This window comes from Mixophyes fleayi, chromosome 2 (assembly GCF_038048845.1).
Source record: "Mixophyes fleayi isolate aMixFle1 chromosome 2, aMixFle1.hap1, whole genome shotgun sequence".
Classification (NCBI taxonomy): domain Eukaryota; kingdom Metazoa; phylum Chordata; class Amphibia; order Anura; family Limnodynastidae; genus Mixophyes; species Mixophyes fleayi.
The window spans coordinates 306,586,137-306,613,092 of NC_134403.1; the positions used below are offsets into that span (position 1 = coordinate 306,586,137).

The 26,956-nt window shown below is 36.1% G+C and overlaps 1 protein-coding gene across 1 annotated transcript in view; it reads right to left on the bottom strand.

Moving 5' to 3' along the window:
- The window catches only part of IL1RAPL1 (interleukin 1 receptor accessory protein like 1), a 1,105,500-nt gene that overhangs the window by 875,155 nt on the left and 203,389 nt on the right, over positions 1-26,956 (bottom strand). Inside the window, exon 2 of the mRNA XM_075196513.1 lies at positions 25,765-25,870. Within this exon, the coding sequence (XP_075052614.1) occupies positions 25,765-25,846 (82 nt within the window). The 5' untranslated portion in view covers positions 25,847-25,870. The remainder of the gene's footprint in view (positions 1-25,764; positions 25,871-26,956) is intronic.

The following is a 26,956-nucleotide window of genomic DNA, read 5'->3' on the forward strand; positions in this document are numbered from 1 at the left end:
GAAAAATGTTTTAATTGTTCATGCTTGTGTGTATAAGTAATCACAGTTTTATTTAAAAGTATGTGGTTTTTATCTTTGAAATCCCTAACTCCAAGAAGAGGGGATTGGGAGGAATAGAGGACATTGGGAGGTTGGAACCTCTTCTTCGGGGTTAAGGCACACACCAGCATGGTTTCGACATGCTACAGTTTTGCATACAGGTATGCAGAAGTAGTTTGATTTACTTTTTATTTTTTTAATTTTATATTGTTAGGGAGACTTTTTGATCCGGTGGGTGACCCAACTATTATTACATGAATGCTAACCCTGGGAACTCCCTGCTGCTGGATTAAGCTGCTCCACTTACATAACTAATGTGTATACACCACCCACTGGTGTGCTGACTCTGTCTACTTGTGACTGCTCCACCTACATGTGCAATGCTTTGCCTACTTGTGTGTTAGCTCCGTCAACTGTGATAGAAGGACTCTGCTTACCATAGCGTATTGCATTTGCCTTTTATAAAAACCAATGTGGCTCGAGCTAATGGAGTGCTAACTCCGCCTACAATTTGCCCCACCTACCATTTTTTGGTCCCGCCTACATGAGGCCACTTTCAGAATTTTTCCAGGGCCACTTTAAGTTCCCAATCCGCCCCTGGTATTATGTGTGTGTGTGAGGGGCCACTGTGTGTGTGTATTATGTGTGTGTGAGGGGCCACTGTGTGTGTGTATTATGTGTATGTGAGGGGCCACTGTGTGTGTGTATTATGTGTATGTGAGGGGCCACTGTGTGTGTGTGTGTATTATGTGTATGTGAGGGGCCACTGTGTGGGTGAAGGGGGGGCCCAAACCAATATCTTGCCTAGGGCCCCATGAGGTGTAAATCCGGCTCTGATAGATATATATATCATGCATTTGCAAATATGTGTAGCAGAATTCTTTACAGTGAAGTGCTAGCCACACCCCCACATTAGGTTGGCCACACCTACTTGGCAAATGTCACTCCCACTTTGATGGGGGGCGCCGGTGCCCTGTCTCGCCCAGGGCACTGAAATGTCTAGTTGCGGCACTGGCAGCCAGGGCCACCATAGCACAGGCTTGGAAAGCCGCTCTCCCTCCCACTTTAACAAAAGTAATAGTTAAGGTTCAGTATAGTTTTGAGATGGAAACATTGGGTGCTCTCTATTTCACAAATCCATCCTCTCCATGGTTGAAATTGTTTGATTGGCACTTATTTGTGACAGAGATTGGAGGTGCTCCAGAAGCAAATCTTTCTACCTCTCCACCCGATAACGATATCCCCATTATTTTGATTGAGTCCCCACAATCAGTCTAGGAAGTGTTCACGAGTGTCCAGTTTGATGCAGCAGACTCACCCTAATACCTCACTGTGGTACACATGATGTATGTAAATTGTTTATACTTGTTTATTGGTGTGTATTCCTACCCCCCTTCCCTTTTTTTTACTTTCTGTACCCCCATTTACCTTATAAAACTTAATAAAAATGATTAAAGGAAAATAGAAAATAATCTCTAATAAGATATTTTAAAACAGACATTCAAATAATATATAGTAATCATGACTGGACTTTATAAATACAGGGCTCTGTGTGATATCAATTGTGAGGCCCCTGTCCCACTGGAGGGGTCATAACTTTTGTTATAGGTGATATGGCAACTCACAAAAATGCTGTTTTTTTATCTCACCTACAAAAGACATTTAAATAAACATTTAAGGTGGTCCAAAGCAGCAGGCAACACCATTCAGTTATCTCCCTTTTTGCCTTAATATGTTTTCCAACAGAGCCTGACAAACACTTAGAAGCTAAGAGCCAGTGTAAAAATGTAGTCTAGCAAATGTTTAAACATTTTATATGCTATTAAAAAGCAGACTATGCACTTTGGGCTGAGTTGACCGCATTTTGGGTGTAATTTTTTCCCCTCCATGGTTCTTTAACCCCTTTCCAAAGTTTCCTCACTTCTCCTCCTCTGAATATCACTTACTCTTGTCTCCTGATATCTCTAAGCAGCATCTCATCTTCTCTGGCTCTTTAAGGCCTTTAAGAGTCACGGACACAGGGGCAGGCAAGGCTGGGTGGCAGGGGGCATCTGCCCCCTGGGCCAGTCCCATAGTGGGCTACCTTGGGCTGGGTCACTGGGCCACCTGCATTTCTCCCACTGTAGCCGATCCTAGCAAAGCTTCTGATTGGACAGTTGTGGACAGTTGCCTATCATTTGCATTGCAGCTCCTAGAGGACCAAGTTTATCCTCACATACAGGGTTTTATAACCCATGGATTACTGGAAAACTGAAGAAACAGTGTGGTTGCAAAAGGTGCACCTGCTAAGCGCTGAACCTGGGGATTTTGCCTTCTCGGTATAGGCCTCACAAATGTACATGAATCTACTGCAGCGACCTGCTGCAGTGTGGTGAAAGGGAGCATGATGAAATTTTTAGGCAGAAATGATTCAGTTATTTATAGTATAGCATGAATCTCCCTAATATACACCCTTTGATATTCATTAATGTCAAATAGTGGCTTTACTTACATTTAACACTCGTTTTATCTAATGCCACATTTGTGAATTTGGTAATAAAAGATTATTTTTCCACTATAAATCAGCAGAAAAGTCAATAATAATAAATAAATCAGCTTGAGGATCAAGTGGGGGAATTGAATTAAGAAAAATGTATAGTTTACTTTATTCCAAATTTTGCAAAGTATTACAATTAATTATTAATAGCCTTACCAATTAATTACCAATTAATAATCTTAATTGGTAAGGCTATGCTGTTTTTATATAGTGTCCGATGAATAGAATTATATTATTGTCCTATTCAGTAGTCATGTCATGTTCATATGTAGATATTTTACCTTTATAGTATTTAAAGTAAAAGATAATTATACTATACTGATAATGTCAGGTGAGGCTATGCTAGGTTATGCTAGTTATATGTAGTGTCTTATGTGTGTACAGTGCAATAGAATTATATTATAATCATATCAAGTGGTTGTAACATGTTAGGTAAAATGTAATATACCTGGATGTCTGAAAATTGCTCAAATAATTGTAAATATCTGTTATTTGTACTGCTTAGTTAAATTAAACTAATATATTTGCTTGACTTCCAATCAGTTTCAATCACTTTGGATGAATCCATCCATATTGACTTTTCAAGAGTCAATCTACTCATCTAAGTCTATAGCTCTGTGTTGTATTTTATGTGATCAAATCCTGTCCTCTATTTCTCATAAAAGTAACTGCAGCCTTAAGAAGAGGAAGAAGGAAAAATGAAAAACCAGGAAAGGAAAATTAAATTTGTATTAAGCAACAGAGAAAAGAAAAGCTCAGTAAATAGCTGACTAGTCAGCCACAGGGGACCTTTTATATTTTTATATGCCTGCAGCAACATGCAAATGTAAGTACATCCTAAGCTTATTCCTTTGCTCTATTAATCTCTCATACAGTGGTAGGTCAATACAGACACACCACCAAGTAATGCAAGGAAGATTAATTCACGGACTCTTGTTGTTGTATTCTAGCATAGTAACCAATATGTTTCTCTGATAACAGAAATATGAAGCTATTAAAGAAAGAGAACAGAATTTGTTTTTTGTCCTAAAATATATTTTCCTTGTTCAGTCATTGTAAAAATAATGACAGGCGAGTACATATGACTGGAGAAAGCTACAGAATATTTTATCAATTTGCAATTACTTAAATTTTGGAAAAGAAGAGACTAGCTTAAAGAGCAGGAAGGCAATTTCCGCGATGGCCATTAGTAGGCCAGCTGACCTGCCATGTGATTATTTTTTTCATGACACACCAATGTTAAAGTATTGTTATACATAAGAGAAAAATCATGAAAAAATGGTCACTGATTTGGAATCAATATTTTAACAGAAGAGGGACAACTGAAACACCTTCACTTCTGTGGTAGGTAGCTGTCTTTGTGGCTATAACTATAACTTTTCTGTATAAATGGTCAAATCATCATAAAGCTCATCTGAATTCGTTTTGTCCACCCTCTTATACTTATATGTAATAGTGCAGTAGACTGTAAGACTTAGCTGCCAAATAAGAAATGCTGGATCACACTTCTAAAAGAAGATAGCTCTATCTGTAGTAAATATTGAGACCTTGATTCTACCCAGTCCTTATTCTGGTATAAAAACACTGGAGGAGAGGAGAACTGTCATGATGCCCAAAAATCACACAGGCTGATAATAGAAGGTACTGCATAATAAACAATGGGGATGATGTTGGGCTATTTTCAAACAAGGTGACATCTATAAAGTACAGGGCCAGGCTGCTACTCAGAGTAGCATGGTGTTAGCGTTTTGTATCATGTACATATGTCCTAATCTTTAGTTAAGTATTCCAGATGTCTAAACACAAGACACATAAATAAAATTTATCCCAGTCTTGATCCTTTAAAACTCTTTCTGTCTAAAGTTGACCTAAAGTAAAACCACTGTTAAAATGTTTAATGAATGCAATTACTGTGCACAAACCTGCCATAATGACTCTCAGAGAGGAAATCCACTCTTCTGACACTGAACTCCCTGACAAATCAGGCTGACACCTGGCTTTCACCAAAACAAAGACTCACTAGACAGTTAACTCTCACTATAGCAGAGTCCTTAAATTGATAATGAGAACATTGGTACTGTCTTAATTACATGTTGTAATTTTGTGTTTGGAATTTTATTTTACATTGGGCAAAGTATAGCTAGAAATGCACTTCTCTGTCGAAGTGCAATTGGAAGGCTCAAGGTGCTATTCATTAAAAGTATAGGTTATAGCTTGTTTTGCAGAGTAAATGGAAGGGATATGCCAGGAACTATATCACAAGCCAGAGATCAGTAAAATGTAACAATCATTATTCTTCAATCTTCTAACTTGCAAACACACAAGAACTGATTAAGGTGGTAATCTATTGGTCAGACAAGTGTATCAGGGTAGAAAACAGGAGCAAATATGTGGTAGGAAAGTCTTCTAGCGACAAAGAATAAGTAAGTGCCAACTCTTTCAGTCACAAACCGAAACACATACAAAATCTTATATAAAAAAAAGCAAAAGTGGGGATCACAGATTAATGTTGCCGTTCAAATACAACAAATCCAGGTACAGTCAGGGTGAACATTAACAGGAGCAGACCAAGGTCAGGGAGGGTATAGTATGGTCTCCAACAACCCAGGTTAAAATATGGATAAGCAGGATGTCAGGTAATAGTTGGAAACACAAACAAAAGGAGCAGGAACAGGAACTCAGGAACTGCTGCCATGTAGCAGCACAGGCTCACCGAATATTCTGACTCTATTAGCTGGGAGAGCCAGGTTTTGAAGATCCAAGCACAGGTGCCACTTGTTACTTGCTGATGAATTAAATTAACTTTTCAATTTCTGAAGAGGCATAAGTTTAACACACAACAGCACCTCTGGTGGAAATATGGAGCTGCACCAACCAAGTCATAGTCCACCAGAAAACCAAGTGCTGACAGTAGATATGACCATGAAAGCACATAAGAAGGAATACTTCTAAATTTCCATCTTCTCATTAAGGAGAGCAAAGCAAAAAAAAAGAAGTAAGTTTGTTCTTGGACATACCATGTTTCAATGCAAATTAATTTATTATTTTGCACATAAGGAAAATACTGGCTGTTTTTTTCAGGTAGTACACAAATACTTGATAGCTTTAAGTTTACACTGAAATGTAAATATGATCTAGGACATGCCCTATCCCAACTATAAATCTGTCTTCACATTTTAAACTTACCTCCCCCTCCAATGCAACATGGTTTTGCCCAGATGTCAAATTACTCCTTTATTATGCATTGATCTTCGTAATGACTCAGGTCATATGTCTTTATCTTATTTCAATACTCGTGTATCATGCTCATGGATGTGTCTACATGGTAAAGTGCACAAATGTTACAATATTGTGTTCTAATATATCCAGCAGTCACTATAAAATAAATAACAGTGATATTCTTTCATATATGTACAAAAGTACTGCATTGATAAAACTTACTATATTATAACCACATATTGAAAATTCTGGAGTTCAAAATGGCCAAGGCACACAGAGAGCAAAATCCTCTTTGGTGGTGCTCTAGCTTCCAATTTGTGCAAGTGCGTCTATATTTCCCCTAAAATGCACGGCTTTGTAGACCAAGACAGTTGGATTTGCAGAGGGTGGAGAGGATGCATTTTAGGGGCAGAAGGGGGCAAACTATTTTTTACAACCGGCTCATAACTGGCTGGAGAACGGGTCTTGTCCTATAATTTTAGTGCATTTTGTGCATTACTGTTACATTTGAACAGAGAAGCAAGTTTCTAGGTGAACTTTGTACAGTACCACATGTAATATAGAACGTCCCTGAAGTCCCCAAAATCTCATGATGAATTTACACTACAAATGAGACTAACCCGAGCAGCAAGTCATGGAGGGTTGGACTCTTATATGATATGTTGCACAGTGTGTCTCTTGAGACTGCACTTTTCATTTGCAGGGATATCTCCTGAGAACATAGAGTAGGAGTGATCCATGAAATGCGCTGGGTAGGACAATCTTGGCACACCAGGGACGTCAACTGTGTTTTGCTTTGATTACAAAGTTAACCTAAGCCAAAGGCATATTTCTTTATTGAACACATCACATCCTCAGGTGCCCCCAGTCAGTAAAAATTCAGAAAAAATTTGGCTCTCTAAAACCCATTTCAAACGTAAAGATTTTTGGCTCTCTAAACATGTACATCAGTGATAACTTTTCAGGTTATATACATAAGTATAGAGAAAATGGCTTCCTTATAGAATATTATTAGTTGCATTTAGAAATAATACTAGCTTCAGTACTCTATGTATGTTTCAGATATAACTAATCATGTTCATACAAGATAAAATAAGCCTAAAGCCAGTTTTCTTTTGTTTAATGTTAAAATTAGTAATCGGACACAGGCAGGTTCTACGATTCTAATGTATGTAAAACATGAAAGTTTTGTCTTGATAAGTCATTTGTTCTGAATGTATTGCATTAATACTGTGAAAATGATCTAGATTGGGACTTTATCTGCTGAGTACTATTTTGTTATCAATCATATCTGATTCTGACTGTTCCTTGGCTGTGAATATAAAACTATGTACAGAAAAAGTAACAATGCATGTTCAAACAAAGGTGCTCTATCTATCTATCTATCTATCTATATATGTCTATTAAAGTCAGTTGATGTTGAAATAAGCCTTTTTGTTTGGCATACAACAGTGCAACAGTGTCATGTATTTCAAACAAGTCATCTTTGCTCTTTAGGCTTTGAACTAATTCCACTTGGGTATTAATTTTGTGCAGCAGAAAAGTGTATCTATATAGTGTCCTAGGGATGACAGATCTGTTATTGCTAAGAAACCAGAGTGGTGGCAAGTGTTATTTTAACATTTTACAGCATTCAAATCAATAAAAAGTAAATTTTAGCCTCAAATGTCAAGAAACAGATGGTTTAACCATACATTTTGTAAATGATTGTATCTATACTATATGTATACAAAGTGCTAACAGGTACAAGTTAGGAAGGTAGGTAATGTATAGTGCCACCAGGGATATCTATTACCTTTTATGTACAGTGATGATGCTGCAAATGTAGCACTTTTGACATGTTCCTTGCTGAATTTCTATTGGATTCAATTCTGCATATAGAATTGTACCAGGCACTGTTGACACGGTCTTACTAAATGAAATCATTGCATTCAATTGCGTAAAAAGATACACATGCATGATGTGGAGGGAGAGAGCACTTTAGGAAAAGATGTGGGTACTAATATTATGTCCACTTACCTAAATTGCTTAAAAAGACTTTGCTATGTACAGAAAATTAAAAAAATGTGTTAGTGAAGAAATTACAATCTTCAAGGCAAACCTAAATTAGTTGTGCAAAACAGACTGTGTTCAAAAGTCATACAAGAGGCATAGTTTTCCAACACCATCTCGGAGGTGGCATTATTATATTGTATGAGTCCTCTTTGGTCAAAGAGTACAAATTTCACATATAGTAGACTTCTAATACACCAAAATACTTGATATTGCAAATTCTCAAATTCTAAAGTAATGACATTTCAAACAAACAATGTCATTATACTTTTATAGATTCCTAAGTTATTAATGAATTGATGAGCGTAAAGGAAAAGGTAAATAAAATTTGGTCTACTAAGGGGGTGGTCGAAATATTTAAGCAAGCTGCTTGTTTTTATATATATATATATATATATATATATATATATATATATATATATATATATATATTATATTTTAATGGGCCATCTTACTTTTCATGCTTTTAGAATGTCTGTTGTGTTGAATTTGTCTCTCTCTCTCTCTTGTCTATGCCAGAGGATGTCCTTAGATGTCATTAGCACAAAGGAAATGTTGTTCAAAAAAAAGAAGCAATGAGGAAAACATTAAATAGCTAAGAATAAGCATCTCTAAGACAAATTGTATGTATTTTCAATGTGTTACTGAATTAGAAAAAATATCATTCCAAGTGCCAGATTCTCTTTAATTATACTTTTCCTTCATCTTTGTACATTTTGATTGTGAAAACTGCAAACACAATTGATCAGGGTTTTCCAGAGACTGTGTTAAAACCATTTGTTTACTTTAGCCCTCTTTGAAGTAAACATTTCTGTTGTGCTGACTTTTGACTTACAATCTTGCTTTTGCCAATGTTATAGCAATTTGGCTTTTTTTAAAGTGCTTGGACTGAACACTTATTTGACACCTGGTTGACACCTGGTTATTAAGTCATAGAAGAGTGTTTTGCTCTCTAGGCTTCATACTGTACATTCCAGAAGTAGTCAGGTATTGAATGATTACACATGGCAGGTTAAAAGTGAAATCCTGCATCTATTGCAAGAGAACATTTACTATAACAGAGCACTTAATATAGTGAGTATACTGTAGTAAAAGCAAAAGTATAACAAAGGTGCTTATATCCAATAAGATAACTATTATAATTAATTTTATTCTGGATCTGTCATTACTGTATAAAACAAACTTAATGTCTTTAAATTAAAAATATCAAAATTAAATTTTTGTTGTCATTGTTCACCTAAAATAATAATACAGTTATCTATTTTAAATGACTATTAAACTTGTTAAATCTATCCCCATTGCTTCTTTTCATAGGGTTTCAGTGGCATTATAAAAGGTCTACCAGCATATGAGTGATTTGCACATAACTGACCTTCGTTAACATCATCTGTATCCATAGAAACAAACTGTAGACTGCATCGATTGTTTCCATGGTTATAGTTTTTGTTAGCATCCAGCATAATTATTTTAATTATGCAACATCATTTTTGAGTGGAGTTACCCTTGGAGTTACTTTTGGACAGGAGAGCTACAGCTGAGACAGCTGACGTCATGTGACTCCCAGGTCTGCTATTACCATTTTAAACATATTAGGATACTCTAATATTTTAACAAGTTTTTCTTAAGTGATCATAGCTATGCTTCATTTCTGTAGCACAGTCAAAGAGGATGTAGTTTACATTTGTATTATTATTGTGAAATCATTATTTATAAGGTTTCAACATATTTTTCAGTGTTGTACAAGTGGTTATTTGGGAAAATGTCTATACTGGTAACTTTAAAGATTTATCTACCATTTCCCTTCATCAGACTTTTTCAAATGATCAAGATACAGGTAGGGAAAAATAACAGCAACTGGCAGAAAGAACTCATTATTGAACTCATCAGCTGTCCTTTGAAAAGCTTTGCAAAGTTTCATTTTTACTATCAAAAGTCCATCGCTTGTCCTCACAAATGGCCTTCATTATCTTCTACATATCAGGTGTTCAGCATAAAACTGCAATTAAACATAAAAAGATACAGTTTTTCCTCTGATGGAAAAGCTTTAACATTTTGTCATTTTACAAAAAAAATGTTGTATCTTCAAAGAAATAAATGTAGCCATTAAAATCATGACAATGCCAGTGTGTATGAAGGTGGCATGAGGGTTAATTCCTATAAAATTAAAAATCCGAAACAGAATATAGGCACATCATTGAGCTTAACTTCTGGATACATTAATAATTTGTATAATTTGTACTCTATTGAACCAAACATTATTATTATAAAATGGCATCACTATAAAAATATATATATATATATATATATATATATATATATATATATATACACACACACACACACACACAATATAGCAACTGATCAGCCACAACATTAGAAAGACATAGACAAGTGGAGCGGCTAACATTGATTATCTTGTTACAATGGTACCTGTCAAGGGGTGGGCTATATAAGGCAGCAAGTGAAGTTGATATGTCGGGAGCAGGAAAAATTGGCAAGCTTAAGGATCAGATTGACTTTGACAAGGGCTAAATTGTGAGGGCTAGGCAACTGGGTCAGAGCATCCCTAAAACGTCAGGTCTTGTGGGGTGTTCCTAGTATGAAGTAGTTAGTACCTATCAAATGTAGTACAAGGAAGGACAACCAGTGAACTGGCAACAGGGTTATGGACACCCAACACTCAATAATGCAGGTGGAGAGAGAAGGCTAGCCTGCCTGGTCAATCCCAAGATTGCTGAAAAAGGTAATGCTGACTATGATAGAAAAGTGTCAGAACACACAGTGCATCTCAGCTTGCTGCATATGAGGCTCCGTAACTGCAGACCAGTCAGAGTGTCCATACTGAACCCTGCCAACTGTCGAAAACACCTACAACGGGCACATGAGTGCCAGAACTTGACCATGGAGCAATGTAAGAATGTGGCTTGGTCTGAGGAACATTTTCTTTTACATGTGGATGGCTGTGCATGTGTGCATCATTTATCTGGGGAAGAGATGGCGCCAGGATGCACTACAGGAAGAAGACAAGCCGGTGGAGACAGGGTAATGCTCTGGGCAATGTTTTGTTGGGCAACCTTGGGTCCTGGCTTTCAGTTATGTGTTTTTGACACATATCACCTTCCAAAACATTGTTGAAGACCAAGTATAGCCCTTCATGGCAACAGTATTCTCTGAAAACAGTTACCTCTTTCAGCAGGAAATTTGGCACGCTGCAAAAATTGTTCAGGAATGCTGTGAGGAACATGACAAAGAGTTGAGGTTGTTGAGTTAGCTTCCATATACCCCAGATCTCAATCCGATCGAGCATATGTGGGATAGGCTGGAAAAACAATTTTGAGCCATGGAGGCCCCACCTCCAACTTATAGGACTTAAAGGATCTGCTGCTAACGTCTTGGTGCAAGAAACCACAGGATACTTTCAGAGGTCTTGTGGAGCGCATCCTCAATGGGTCAGAGCTAGCTGTTTTGGTGGCACGAGGGGGACTTACACAATATTAGGCAGGTGTTTTAATGTTGTGACTGATGCTATACCTCCACTTCTCCTACTGCCTGTGTCAGCACTGGTTTAGTAAATAACTAGCAGGACAGGCTCCTATGGCACTTGCAGTGTGAGCAGGTCTTGACAAGTATGACCAAAATTTAGGAGCCAGCAGCAAGAGTTAGATGCTACAATAATATGAGCAACATTTGGTGCAAAGTATGCAAGCCTTAACCATATCTGTTACCTAGTGTGCTGAGCCAAGATTATTATTATTATTTTTATTATTATTATTATTATTATTATTATCATCTTATATTTATAAAGGGTCCAGAGATTTCTTACAATGACATGAAACAGAAGGTAAAGACGCAGTATTTGATGCTAAGCAAACAAAGTTAAGGGATATATGGTGCCATGTTTAAAATGCAGAGCAAAATCTAGTGCCAAGTCTAACTTGCAGACCCATATCTGATTCCCAATCTAATATATAGACTTATATCTGTTGCCTAGCTTATTAGGCATGTTGGGTCTGAGTCATTAAGGAGAGCAAAACATTAAAATGCGTAACTTTGCACCTGGGCAAAACCATGTTGCATTGGAGGGGGAAGTAAATTTAAAATGTGGAGACAGATTTATAGCTGGGATAGGGCATGTCCTAGATTAACTTTAAATTTCAGTGTAAAAGTAAAGCTATCAAGTATTTGTGTGCTGCATGAAAAAAACAGTCGGTATTTATCTTATGAGCAAAATAATAAACTAATTTGCACCTCTTGCATTGCAAAATGGTTTGTAGCAGAGAACATTTACTGCTTTTTTTTCCTTTCATTCTTTCATGACTCAGGCCCGTTGTGTCTTGCACCTAACCCAATATGCAGACTTATCTTTGGTTCCCAGTGCAATGTGCAAGCCATATCATGTTCCATATCATAAAAGACAGACTCATATCTGGTGCCAAGTCTAATATGCAGAGCCTTAACTAGTGTCAAGTATTGGTACTTACTGACCTGTGTATGCTCTCTCTCTCCGTTCTGTTACTTGGTTGCACTTACAGCAGCTATTATTTTATTATTATTATTCATTTTTATTTATAGGGTGCCACAATATGTCCGCAGCGCCAATTCAAACAATAAGCTATCAGCCAAATAATCGGAAAATCCCTCTTTGAAAGTGACAGAGGGTCTTTGGGAAATATAACCTCTATCCATTGATTTAAGACACTCTATAGTAGAGTACATCTAAAATGTACCTTTTCCTGCACAGTGTATGCAGGCCTCTGTCCACGCATAATCCCCACCACCATACCATCTAGTCAGCATCAAAGTAGAGCGAAAAGCTATTTACGTTATTTCATTTAAACACAATGTAGCTATGTTTATAAAGTGGCAGAACAGAGCTGATGTAGACAGAGGACTGACTGCATTTGCCCCACTGCCCAAAGATGGCGAATCTGGTCCATTGGTTCAACAAACTCATCAAGAGAATGTATCTTACTAACATTTAAATATAGGATAAGGGTTGTATGATAAGGGTATTATTTGCCCATTTAACCCCATAATAAAAAGTACAGAAAGGTGGGCTTTTCCTATACTAAGAAACATCAAAGGGCAACCTCAGGAACAACAAATGCCACAAAACTACTTTGATAATCACACCCAAAGAATCTGAGCTTTAATAAAAGAGATACTTTAGCAGCTGAATAAGAATTTCAGGTATAACTGAAGGTTTAACAGGTTATTTCCAATGTTATGTTAAACAGAATACATGCATGGTGTTTAAGTGTCAAACATGAATTCTCTCAATATGTTCTAAAATCAAAAACACAAGGCTAAATGTCCTTAATGGCTAAGTGAGAGCAGGGGCGGACCCAGACGTTTGCCTTACCCGGGGCGATTTTAGGGGGGGCGATTTAGGCCCCGCCCCCTTTCTGTGTCCTAAGGCTGCCGGCGGATGCACAGTATGTGCAGGTCCGTTCAGCAGTGAAAGTGTGCTGTCCCGCTGCTCTGATTGTGTTTAAAACACAATCAGAGCAGCCGGGCAGCACACTGTCACTGCTGAACGGACCTGCACAGTGTGCAGCTGTCGGCAGCAAGTCCCTGGTAGGGGGGGCGATCGCCCCTGATCGCCCCCCCCTTCCTGGATCCGCCACTGAGTGAGAGTTACATTGTAAGTATTAATAACTCCAAAAACTTTGTATTTACATTTTTAAATAAATATTTACTACTACATGCCAAATCTGTTCACACATATACCTATTAAATTATGTATGTTTTCTAATTTAACCACTTTTCAAGATAACTAAATTATTGTTTCCAATTTCACTCATCAAGAGATTCAAGAGATATCTGAATCATACAGTTAGACGTAGTTTCATTCTAAACACACACAATTATCTGTGGTTATATTATTTCCATTGTTTGAAAAAAAAATACTAAAACCAAGAAACACAGTTAGCTTTTGTAATATTTTTTATGGACATATCATCAATGCTCACAGCAAACCTTCCTCATTAGGCAGCTAATCAAGAAATAATACTGGTTTATGTGAACTCATATTTCCCTAAAGAAATACAAATCACCATAGCAACCAACATGCTGCCTTTTCTTAAACTTAAATACTTACAGTTCAAATTGAATGCATATTTTCTACAGGACATACTGTCAACCAGTTTCTTTCCCTATATTGGTTCTGGTTGTAAAGTTAATTAATTCATCATAACACTAGGGCCATAATTGACTTTTTCAGTATATATTTTCTTCCAATTTTTTTCTTTTTTTTTTTTTTTTACTTGTCTCTGTGTCATATATCTTTTCTTTAATGGCTTGCAAGCTCTATCACAGTGACCCGTGCCTACACTGCAGGAAGTTTAAATAAAGCCTTTTCATATAATGCAGCAATATTGTTTATTATATCCCAAGAGCCACTGAAAGTATCAATAAGGATTCCAGGAAAAAAAGGTCACAACATTTTTTAAATGTCAGAAACATTTGGGATTTGCCATTCTTTCAATAAATTCCCATGGAGCTATTAGCAGTCACTTCTCATAGACATTCTTTGGACTCCATTACAGAATGTCTCCACAAAGCTGGTCTACGGTAATAAAATATTTTGATTGTTGTTTAAAATTGCTATTTCTTTCTTGCTTTATGTTCACTACATGCAATAACTATCATTTATATACAAAAAGGTGTTCCTATAATAAGTCCACTATAAGAAAAACTTAAACTAATTTTGGTAATGAAACTGATGGTCACTGATGATCTCATTTAGCATTAGGTGCAAAAAAAGGAGCAAATATGAACGTGGACAAATCATGTTTCAATGCAAAGGGGTAAAAATTGTTTTTTTTAGCATGCATATAAAATGCTGGCTTCTTTTGCATGTAGCACGCAAATACTTCAGAGATTTTTATATGCTGCAATTTAGAGATGAGCTAGGATGCTCCCTTGCTCTAAAATGGTGCTATGTTTTGCCAAGGTACAAATTTGCTCCTTGTTTGCTTTACTAATGCTAATGAGGCCCTGGATGTTCAGGGTAAATAGAGGTAGTTTTGCTAATGGATTATGAGAGCACTGTATAAGGTAATGTTCCATATTTGCATCCTTGCTAGGATTTAAAATGATAATAACAGATTATCTACAATATTGTGAAACCAATGCTGCATCATTGGCTAACTTATTTATTGATTAGATCTATTTGCTATGGGTTACTGTACATGTGCCATTAATACAAGCTTTGGATCAAGTTTAGGAATAGAAAGCCACTGAAACAACTATTGTAGGTATGCAATGTAAATTGATTTAGAGGAGAAACAAAGTAAAGTGTCAGAGACTGGATGAAAAGATGGACTGTCTGAAATATCTACTTTTATTAGGCTTGGAAATATAGTTGGTAATACAATGGCTGCTGACTCACTTACTTAAGAGTGGTAAAACTAGAGGTAAGATTGTGCATATTGCACGATGGTCGATTTGGAATGGCAAATTAAGACATATAGGAACATATTCAACTCTCTGCGGTTTCCGCCGCGGAAAAACTATTACGGGTATTATGGTATTAGTAAGCCGGATTTCCAGCGAGAAAAGTACCATAATACCGGTATTTATGCGCACAATTACCGTAATGACGGTAATAGTGCGCGCAGCGCATTAATTTTGGCTATAACGCCAACAATTGAATATGCCCCATAGGATTTAGAAAATAGTGGACAAAGAGCCAAGGATTTTGTTTCAAGTTATTGATAGCAATTAATTAGATAGATAGATAGATGTAAATAGCGTATTAATAACAACAACATTAGAGTTCAATTGAGCAAGTTTGTCCAGAATAGTCATAAATAACCTCTATATATTAATTATTAGAAATCACAATTCTTCTGACAACAGTCAATAATAACAAATGTGATTGTGTCACACGATCATAAATGCCGGGTTGTCACATGATGTCAAATAGAAGTCTCAATAATATTCATAGGGGGGTATTCAATTGTTCATCCGGACCTCAGAAAAACTTGCGCTCTAAAACTATTACCGTTAATACGGTAATATTGCGCATAAATACCGTTCATACGGTAATTTACTTGCTGAATTTCAGCTCGCAGCTCAGGGAGCTGCGAGCTGAAATTCAATGAGTAATTACCGTATTAATGGTAATAGTTTTAGAGCTCGAGTTTTTCTGAGATCCGGACGAACAATTGAATACCCCCCATAATATTATAATCACAATAATTCATAAGCTTTATGATTTGACACAATTTAAATATTAAATGCATGAAGTATTTATTTTCACCATAGTTTGCCTTCAAAATTTATTGCTTTATCCTGAGCATTTGAATGCAGTTTTCGTCAAAGTTTAATAAACATGTTACTGGATGTAATGTGGAATTGTTTATAATAACAAGCTAGTTCTTAGTAGAAAAACTACTGTAACGTTTTACACACATCCTAGAATGAATAAATTAATTAATTGTTTCTTCTATATTTTTTTAAGTTTAGTTTTCCTTATGATATAACTTGTTCTCCACTTATTTATCAGATGTAAATTCTATGCTAGCTTCTTCTATAGCCTTTACTAACACATTTCCTGTTACTGTAGCAATCATTTCATCTTAATTTTAGCCTCTAGAATGGATTAGAGCAAGGCAAAAAGGTTCTGCCATGTTTCAACATGTTTGCATCAAAATAACTTCATTGTATAGTATTGTTATATTTTCCATGCGCTCTGAAAATTCAAATTTTGAATACTTACTTTTAACCTTCAACACTGTTCAAGTTTAACAAAAGTTTAAGATAATATAACATGTAGCCATTTAAGCTGAAACAAGCTTGAATATTTTAAATTGCCTAAACATCATTGAATCCATACATTTTATAGTTTATTTTATTGTATTTTAACTGTGAGTTGTGTTTGCGAACTTTGAGTCTGAGTCATTAAGGACAGCAAAGCAAAAAAAGTAATAGCTTTGTACCTTGGCCAAACCATGCTGCATTGGAGGGGAGGTCAATTTAAAATGTGGGGACAGATTTATATTTGAGTAGGGCATGTCCTATATCAACTTAAAATCTCAGTGTAACAATAAAGTCATCAAGTATTTGTGTGCTAAATGCCAAAAAAAAAGTATTTTCTTTCTGTGCAAAATAATAAACTAATTTGCACCACTTGCATTATAACATTATTTGTCCATGATAAAATGTACTCCTTTTTTTGCCTTGCTCTCCTTAATGACTCGGGCACTTTGAGTTTGTACTTAAAATCTGAGTTAATAGCTTAACAGTTATATAAAACACACCATAGTAGTCAGCCATTTAGACAATGCTTTACCCATTAGGGGCCTGAGTCATTAAGCAGAGCAAAGCATAAAAAAGGTGTAACTTTGCACCTGGGCAAAACCATGTTGCATTGGAGGGGGAAGTAAATTTAAATTGTGCAGACAGATTTTTAGTTGGGGTAGGGCAAGTCCTAGATCAACTTTAAATTTCAGTGTAAAAATAAAGCTATCATGTATCTGTGTGCTATTTGAAAAAACAGCCAGTATTTACTTATGTGCAAAATAATAAACTAATTTGCACCCCTTGCATTGTAACATTTTTTGGCCCGGAGAACATTTACTCCTTTTTTTGCCTTACTTTCCTTAATGACTCAGGCCCTAGATATTTAGAGCATTTCATCAGCATGTGCCGGTTTTACCATCATTCCTCAGCACTTTCCATTGTATTGATCAAAATGTCAAGTTTCTTTTTTGCAAGCTCTTTAGCAAAGTTATCCATAACATATACTTCAGATTTATTATGTGGTCTAAAAGTTACATCATGTAGTACTAAAAGAAAGTCATAGTAATTTTAAAGACTCTCTAAACTGCGTACCATGGAAATTAATTAATTACAACACACAATGAAGCATGTGTATTTTGTATAGGTAAACCCAGGCAAATTAGTATGCAAAACTGCATTCATTGAAAAGGTAATAATATATTAATGAAGAAATTAGTTGAAAAAAAGCCCAAGATAAATTTGGCCTCAAATTATATTTTGCCAGACTTGATTGCTGGCACAAAGAATGGCCAGCTGCGGAAATCTGGCAAAGTATGTCTCTTGGCTGGAAAAATATTGATATTGGGCTCTTTTAGTGCAACCTTGAAACACACTTCAAAGATGTAAAAAGGCACAGTAAAAAGATACATCATTTTGTGCTATTGCACTTGTATAAATGAGATGTCAATATTGTATTTTGATTATATTTTTTCAATTAGAAGTTTAATAAAATGGCTTCTTAAACGTGTATCCTTTCTACCTGTCAGGCAAAGCTGAACGTTATATAAAACAGAATACTGAGTACACCATTTTCATGCTTGTTAAAAGTGACGTCCACTCAGCAACAGCTTTCTCTACTACCACCAGCATTGCCTGGGGAGCCCCATTCTCGTCATCTGCTCAGTTTCCAGGATAAGGTACCTGAAGACTTGGGACTAGATTTACTAAGCTGCGGGTTTGAAAAAGTGGGGATGTTGCCTATAGCAACCAATCAGATTCTAGCTATCATTTCTTTAGTACATTCTACAAAATGACAGCTAGAATCTGATTGGTTGCTATAGGCAACATCCCCACTTTTTCAAACCCGCAGCTTAGTAAATCTAGCCCTTGGAATCAGTTGTGGTTTTGGTGATGATATGTGGATAACAACTGGTGCCTTTGGGGGGAGGCTGGGGTGGAAAGAGGACAATGCTAAATAAAAACAGTCTCTGAGAATATATCCTTCTTAGCTACTGCACAAAGCCACAGCTGTAACTCCTCAAAGCATTACATATTTATTGCATTCAAAGTTTGAGCACAAAAAATGGAAACAATTTTTAAATATTTTTATTGGGAAAGTTTTTGACTCATTTGACCTGCATCATACAATATATGAGCTACATTCATTAAGCAAAATTGATGCCACCTGCTGTTCTGTTGATAACTTGCAGTTGTGCATATTTACAGAATAGAACAGATGAAAGCACTTTGTAATATTAATTATAAGAACAATAAATCTTAATATTTTTTCAGGCTAAAAATTTCTTGTATGATCCATTACAACTTTCATTAGTCATAACAAAAACATTTTCTGTAATAAATGTAAGTATCAAATTCAACAGGGCAAATATTTTTTTCACCTAATTCAAAGAGATGGTGCTGAGGGCTTGTTCAATTAAAATACTTAGATTCAGAGCTGCCTTTGGGGCCCATATTGCAAATTATAATAACAAGGTGAGGTGACTTCCTAGAGTAGTAGGGATTTCCAATCTCCCCGGTCATGCCATCTACTAATTATACATACTGATATAATTTATTTTACGACAAGCATTAGATCTATTTTCAATTCTGCTAGTGAATTAGTGAATTTCTCATCACCATCTTACGTGGTAAAGAATTCTGCAGCTTAGTTATCCTTACAGTTAAGAACTTATTCCCATACTCAAACCATCTTTCCTCCATTCCCTTTATTAATTAAGCTACAACCCCTGAATCCTTTAGCGTTCTCTTTTGTCCTTAATATAGTGAGGTGACCCAAGCTATACACAATATCCAACATATTATCTAACTAGTAACTTATACAATAGTAATAACATGCATGTCGCTCCTTTTTATGCATCCTAGGATTTTAATCACTTTTGCAGCCACTGCCTGGGAGCTGCTATTCAGCTTTCTGTCAACTAGTTGACAGAAAGATGCTACTTTTCCATCTCATTTATCCCTAAATGTATTTAATATAATGTATAAGAATCATATTTATTATGATGGCCTAGATGCATGCCCAAAATTGCCATGTTGTCTAAACTTTTCTGTAGCAAGTTATTATCATTCTATGTCAGCGGTTGGGGAACCGGGGTAAATTACACCAAATGGGGTAAAAATGAATTTCCTGGGGGTAATGCTGCCGAGACACACTGCCGTTGGTCATGTGATTTTTTTTTCCAATCACATGACCACGCGGCGGCTCCAAGCAGTCTCCTCTCCTCATCTCTCCCACTGAATGTCGGGCGGCCCAACGTCATTTTCAGTAAGGAGCAGAGAGGAGCAGCGGCAGAAGAAAACAAGACAAGAAGAACAGAGAAGAAGAAAAGAAGTCAGTAGAAAAGTAAGTAAAATAACAGAGGCACATAGGGTGAGGGAAGTAAGAGAGGGGGGGAACAAAACTATGGAGGCACATAAGGTGAGGGAAGAAAGAGAAGGGGGAACAAAAGTATGGAATTCCAATAATTGATTCCTTTCAAATCAAGGGGGTAACGTTGGCGTATCTAAATAAATTTTGGGGTAAAAGGTAAAAAAGTTTCCTGACCCCTTTTCTATGTGTTAATACCTCTACAGTGTCAGTAATAAAAAGTCTGTGTTTCTGCAGGACAATAATATGCCAAACAGGTGACTCATAGTGTAGCATTAAAAATAATTATTTATTATACTGTTAAGGACTTGTAGAATATGATCTGTCTTATTTGCGATGAATGACTGGGAACAAAGTACTCTCCTGAGTTGCTTGTGTACCATACATGACATGGAATCTGAAAGTATTACACAGAATGTATTGTGTGGCATTTCAGACAAAGAGGTGACTATCAATGCATTTCTTCCTAGTAAAATACTTCAGGAATTAATAAATATATAATTTCAATATTTTTCTTTATTTTATTTAATTAAAATCACAACCTGATATTGACTGGTTTTGGATTTCACTAGATACATTCTAAGCATTTTTTATATATACATAACATTTTTATAATGCAATGCAAAATCATATAAGGGCTGATGCAGAGTTGGTCAAAAAATTGAAGCAAATTAATCTAAAACAGTAGCATATTTCCACCCATATACAGAGCCAAACACATCTCCAGATGCATCTGCCTCCGCATCGGTAGCATGTGCACCTGGTGTACAAGAAGTCATCTTCACCAGCAAGAATTTGTACCTATCCTAGGACAGGTCTTACAGATACACCTCCCAACAGGTGTATATGCATCTTTCTGCTGTATTTGTGTAAACACGCCTTTGCTGTACTCACCCAAAGTATTTTCTTTCCTCCGTTCCACCTGCCCAGGCAGAAATAAGGGCTAGAATTGTGCAAGTTTGCATAGGCGTATATGTTTGCTCCCACTTTCTGGGTATAGGCAGAGCGAAAATGCAAGATATACTACGCAAACTGGCTTTCATCTAACTTTGCATCAGCCCCATAGTCAAAACTGCAACACATGACAATCTTGCTACAGAGATGGCATATAATATACTGTAAAAATGAGCTGTAAAAAAAGAAAACATGTAATACTTTGAAGACAGATTGCCTAAAATCATAAAGACAAGTGTCATTATTGCAGTTTAAGAAAATTCTTTGGAGTATACAATGAATTATCTGATAGAGGAATTCAAATTACAAGGACTCTGCACTTTTCCACAATTCTGGGTCATTTAATGAAGAATGCTATAGTCAGTGCCAAGAACAGCAGCACTGAATGTTCGAGGGCATTTCTTGCTTTCAATATAAACGTATATAACCATGGAAACAAACTATGAGAAAAAAAAGTAGTTAGTTCAATTACTATGGAAACAGAGCTAAAGCAAACAGAAGTTTGTCATTATTTCTCATTATATTATGCGCATTAAGATATTACATAACTACACTATTGCTTTTTTATTTATTTTATTGTGAAGCCAAACGGAGACTTTGTAATGAGTTGGTCATCTTAACATATATTACAGTATGCGGAAGTGAGATTCCCTGTTTTTCATAAAGAATACAGCTTGAAGTAGCTACAATAGCATTAATAATTTTTTGCGTGAGTGCAGGGGATCAATGTTTTTATATGTGAAAGGAATAATTAGAACATGCCCATAAAGCCTCCTATCCAACAATATCCTAAGCAAAGCTACTGGGCCTGATTCATTAAGGAAAGTAAGGCATAAAAAGGAGTACGTTTTCTCTTGGACAAACCATGTTAAAATGGAAGGGGTGCACTTGGTATATTATTTTGCACATAAGTTAAATACTGGCTGTTTTTTCATTCAACACAAAAATACTTGATAGCTTTATTTTTTACACTGAAATTTAAAGTTAATCTAGGACATGTCCTACCCCAACTATATATCTGTCTCCACAGTTTAAATTTACCTCCCCCTCCAATGCAACATGGTTTTGCCCAGGTGCAAAGTTGCTCCTTTTTTATGCTTTACTTTCCTTAATGAATAAGGCCCAATATTTTTCAGCATTAACTGGAAAAAGGCAAGTTAGAAATCCAGGACAGGCATATTAAATGATAATAGCTTTTTATAATGTTTACTTAATGTTTCACCTTATATAAAATTTCTGCGAAAACAATTATGTGGCACTTTGTTTTCATCTTTCAGCTTATGCACAAAACATAGGAACATTTTCACAGACACCCCCTAGTGTTATAATTGTCTTTATAGAATGAAAGATAAAACCATTTCTAAATCTTTGAAAACTCTCTATGTCCTATTAAATGTGTTTTTCTTCATAATTTATCTGCTACTTGACCCAGTCTAATAATGGTGGAGTAAATTCAGTACTTATGTGCTATTTCCCAAAGTTTGCAGTTCTAAAATTGTAAACTATGTTTATTTTTTATAGCTGGGATGATTATCACAAATAATCTCATTCCTGAATTAGGATTTACTTATACTTGGCAACTTTCTAAAGTTGGCTTTCGGGAGCCTGCCGGGGGAGGTGGGCGTGATGGGGGCGGTGCTCCAAAATTTGCGTCATTTTGGACCCGTCCCCGTTACGTAATGACGCAAACGCGTCATTTTACAGCAAGGGGCGGGGCCAAATGCTGCAATTCCCGGTGAATTGCGGCATTTTGGACTTAATTCTGCCCACTTCACTAGGAAGTGGGCAGATGCGGGAGATTGGCACACTCTCCCGGGAGTCCGTGAGACTCACGCGAAATGCGGGAGTCTCCCGGACATTTTGGGAGAGTTGGCAAGTATAGACTTACTTGAAAGGTCGCTTTAAGGTGGACCTGTCAGCTAAAACACTGTGGAGTCAACCATTTTTTGGGCTGATCCAACAGTCGAGAGAAACTAGCTGCTGGTGACATCCCTGAGCTTCAATAATATCACTAGTATGAATTAAAAAACTGCCATCTCATAAATATTTGTTTAAATCCACAAAATGGCTGCAAATTAGGGAAGTAAATGCTAATAAAATCACAGGATGCATAAAAAATGGAGATAGATGACTATGAAACCCACATAGGCTCACCGTTGTGTAAGTCAACATCACATATGCAACTTAGGATACATCTTTGAGAACCTGTCTATAAGAAAAAACTAAGGAAGGGGCAAACTTATTAAGTAAGGGATTTGAGGGTTAACGTCTGTAAATAAAGATGTTTTAGGTATTGCAGAGGTGATAAAACATTTATTTAATGGATCTTACGTACCCTTGACTTTGCAGATAATGATGAGGTATTCAGTACAACTGGAGTAAATATAGTTTTACCACCATTATAGAAAAGAGTTGTTCGTTATAAGGGTAATCCGATTATGGCATTTTTTGCTAAGGTAAGTGGTAATGAATTATCTATAATGAAAAATGTATTTGTGCCTTTCCTAAAAGTAATTGAATATCTAACTATAAATATTGATTTAGTGGGTGTGATTGATCCATTTAATGCTAATATAGAAAATTATTATATACATGCAAATTTTTCACTGTAAAACCAATTACGTAATAAATGTAAGTTTTTTGCTTATTCAAGGGAACCCTACCACTAGATATGTATTTACCTTGCATAAGTGCATTAAATTGTGCATATTATTAATTGTTTGATGACTTTGCACATAACATACAAACAAAAAAAGGAAATAAAGAACAAATGTGTTTTGGCACTACCACATATAAATCTACAACAATCAACGTTTTCTAGTTTCTTGCATAGACAAAGAAACGCACATCTAAACTGAAACATGTAAGGATAGGCAAAAATGATCACTTGTTTATTTAAATACTGTATATTTATAAGAAAGTCAAACCATATGTACTGTTATTTGGCTTGATATGTGGGAAAAACAAACATTTCCATTAGAAAATAGTCTTATTACTAGGTTTTCTGAGCACACACATCTAGCACAGCATTTTTTAAGGTTACATGAACTTAATTTGCTTTGTGCTATCAACCAAAGCAGAAGACCTACAGTACATAATGTAACTAATGTATCCACCTATGCAAACTAGACTAGAGGACAAATGAACGGATATTGCTAACATGGCACATGATGATGCAATTCTACACTTTGCTGTAATATATCAAGCAACACAAAATGTTCTTATTTATGTCACAAGCAATTCTGCTTATTGCTTGTAACCAAAGTATCGATCATATGATGTTACAAAAAAATAGATTCTTTGATAGATGGAATAGTCACATAATGGCTTTTTTTTTTGGTACACGCATAAGACTATTCCTTAATGCATAACAATATAGTTGATCTATTGTCTTTTAATAATAATTGTATTATTTTACAATGCAAAGCAGAAATTCCCATTTGAAATACAGATAGAGAAACTGGACAAACAATGCATACAGCTCCTCCCCGCGGAGTAAGAAACCAGCACTGGATCATACCACACTTAGTCCACCTACTCTGCAACTACCACAGTGTTGGTGTGGTCCAGTAAAGTGGGCAGCATGATCGTACACCTGGGGGTAAATGTATCAATCTGCGGGTTCTTCAACACCCGCGTGTTCAGCCTCTTCCGCGATTAAATTTCAAGCGGCGCTGCATTGTAAAGGGTTAACTTCCCTTTACAATGCAGCGCCGCTTGAAATTTAATCGCGGAAGAGGCTGAACACGCGGGTGTTGAAGAACCCGCAGATTGATACATTTACCCCCTGGAGACAGTTTGCAACATTTATCCATGTTATTGTTTCTCCATCTACATTTTATTTCCTCAGGATAAGTGAATGTCTTGACTGCAATGTCCCACAGAAATCATGTGTGGCTTTTTGGATATTCATGATTCACCAATTAGCATGTGCAGTTCTGTATGTGAACATGATTTATAAGAATTAGATTAAGAACCAGAAAATTATTACTGACACGTGTCAGCCAACAAGGCAAGGGAAGCAGTATTGCAATTTTCTGGATATATTAACATGCTTGGCTTGTGAAGAGAAAATGTTAGTCTCTGTTCTGGGCCTTCAACAGGTCCGAGGCCAGCCCTGATATTTCATATGTGTGCAGTGAGGACACACAGGGGGTTGTCATTTTGCAGGCTGGATAGGTGGATGAGTATAACTAAGTGAATTGATAAATTAAATTGGACAGCCTTACCAAACCTAAATGCCTGTGTTTTGTCAGACATACCCAGGGTAATTGCAATCCCGCCTTGAAGCTGTGCCCCAATTTTCTGGTATGGTTGAATGGTTAAGACATTTTGACATTCACATTCTTTTAAATAGATGATTAAATAAATCTACCATTGTTATAAATTTATCCAATGCCAAAAAGAAAATCTATCAATCAAAAATATCATGACGTTCCAAAGTTTCTTGAAAAATCAATGCGCATGGTAAAATGTACCACTTAATAAAACTGCATAAACAAATTTTAAAACTAATATATCACAACATGTCAAATGTTGCAAAAACACCAACAAAAGAGTTAAATTGCCAAAGAACCAAATTAGCCAAATACTGTACATGTACACATGGAAATTAGAAATAATACATGGAAACGTTGGTTGGCAACTCTTAAAAACATTGTAAATTAGAAATAATACATGGAAACGTTGGTTGGCAACTCTTAAAAACATTTGCTAACTGAAAGTTGATCTATATGAGCAAATACTTATACCACAACACTGCAATAAATGTATGGCCATTCTTTGGGACCTTTAAATTAACTGTAACCAATAAAGTCACTACCAACAAATATAAAACAAACTCACTTACCAGAACCTCTTTTAGTAACGACCTTTAGGCTTTGTGTCAGGGTAGCATAAAAGAGGATCAAATGTGGAATAGGAACTTTCATCTTGCAACTTTCAATGACGGTTCTCTAAAAGAAAAAGATTTTTTTTATTTGTTTTATCATGATCAAAATATTTGAAATACTGCAAATACAAGTCATAAAAAAGAAGTATATTTTATATCAAGTTAGTTCATTCAAAATATGTAACCTATTCTGGCCCTACAACTCTTATCTGGCTTGGACATCAAAGTGGTGACAGAAGAAGGTAGCATTTTACATATATTCACCAACACATTGTAATGAATACAGTGATATACATAAAATGCATAAAATATATATCCAAAACAATGTACAACAGTCTTCATTACCAAACATCATTTTCATGGATAACAAGGTTTGTTACAAAAGAACATTTCTAGAAGAACATAAAATCAGTAAAGGCTCTATATTCTCCCGCTACTCTAAGACAACATGGAAAAGCGACCAAAGAATTCCTCTGTTTAATAATCTGTTCCCTTTCTCTGTTCATTTGTATGATTTCACAGTTATGTTAAACTAATGCCAGAATGACCACAGTAGGTGAATGTTGAGAGCTGTTATCTGATTTAACATCAAATAAAACAGTGACATGTTAAATGACTAGAAGCTTATGTTGTGATAAAAATATTGCTTGATCACTTATCTGCTTTATGCAGGTAAATGTTTATAAACACCACTACTGGTTCTTCACTGTCAATCACAGTCTACAGTGACCATAAACAGCACTGTTCAGCTTAAAACCATGTGACTGCTAGACGTATGGTTTAAAAGGTGTTAGACTTTTATGGGCAGCACAATGGTTTAGTGGCTAGCAGTTCTGCCTCACAGCACTGGGGTCATGAGTTTCATTCCCAACCATGGCCTTATCTGTGTGGTGTTTGTGTGGGTTTTCCTCCGGCTGCTCCGGTTTCTTTCCACACTCCAAAAACATCCTAGTAGGTTAATTGGCTGCTATCAAAATTGCCATTAGTCTCTCTCTCTGTATGTGTGTGTGTGTGTGTGTGTTAGAGAATTTAGACTGTAAGCTCCAATGGAGCAGGGACTGATGTGAATGAATTATCAGAATAAGTGGTGCTATATAAATAACTGATGATGATGATATCTCTGCTTCAAAAGTGGGAAACATATAATATA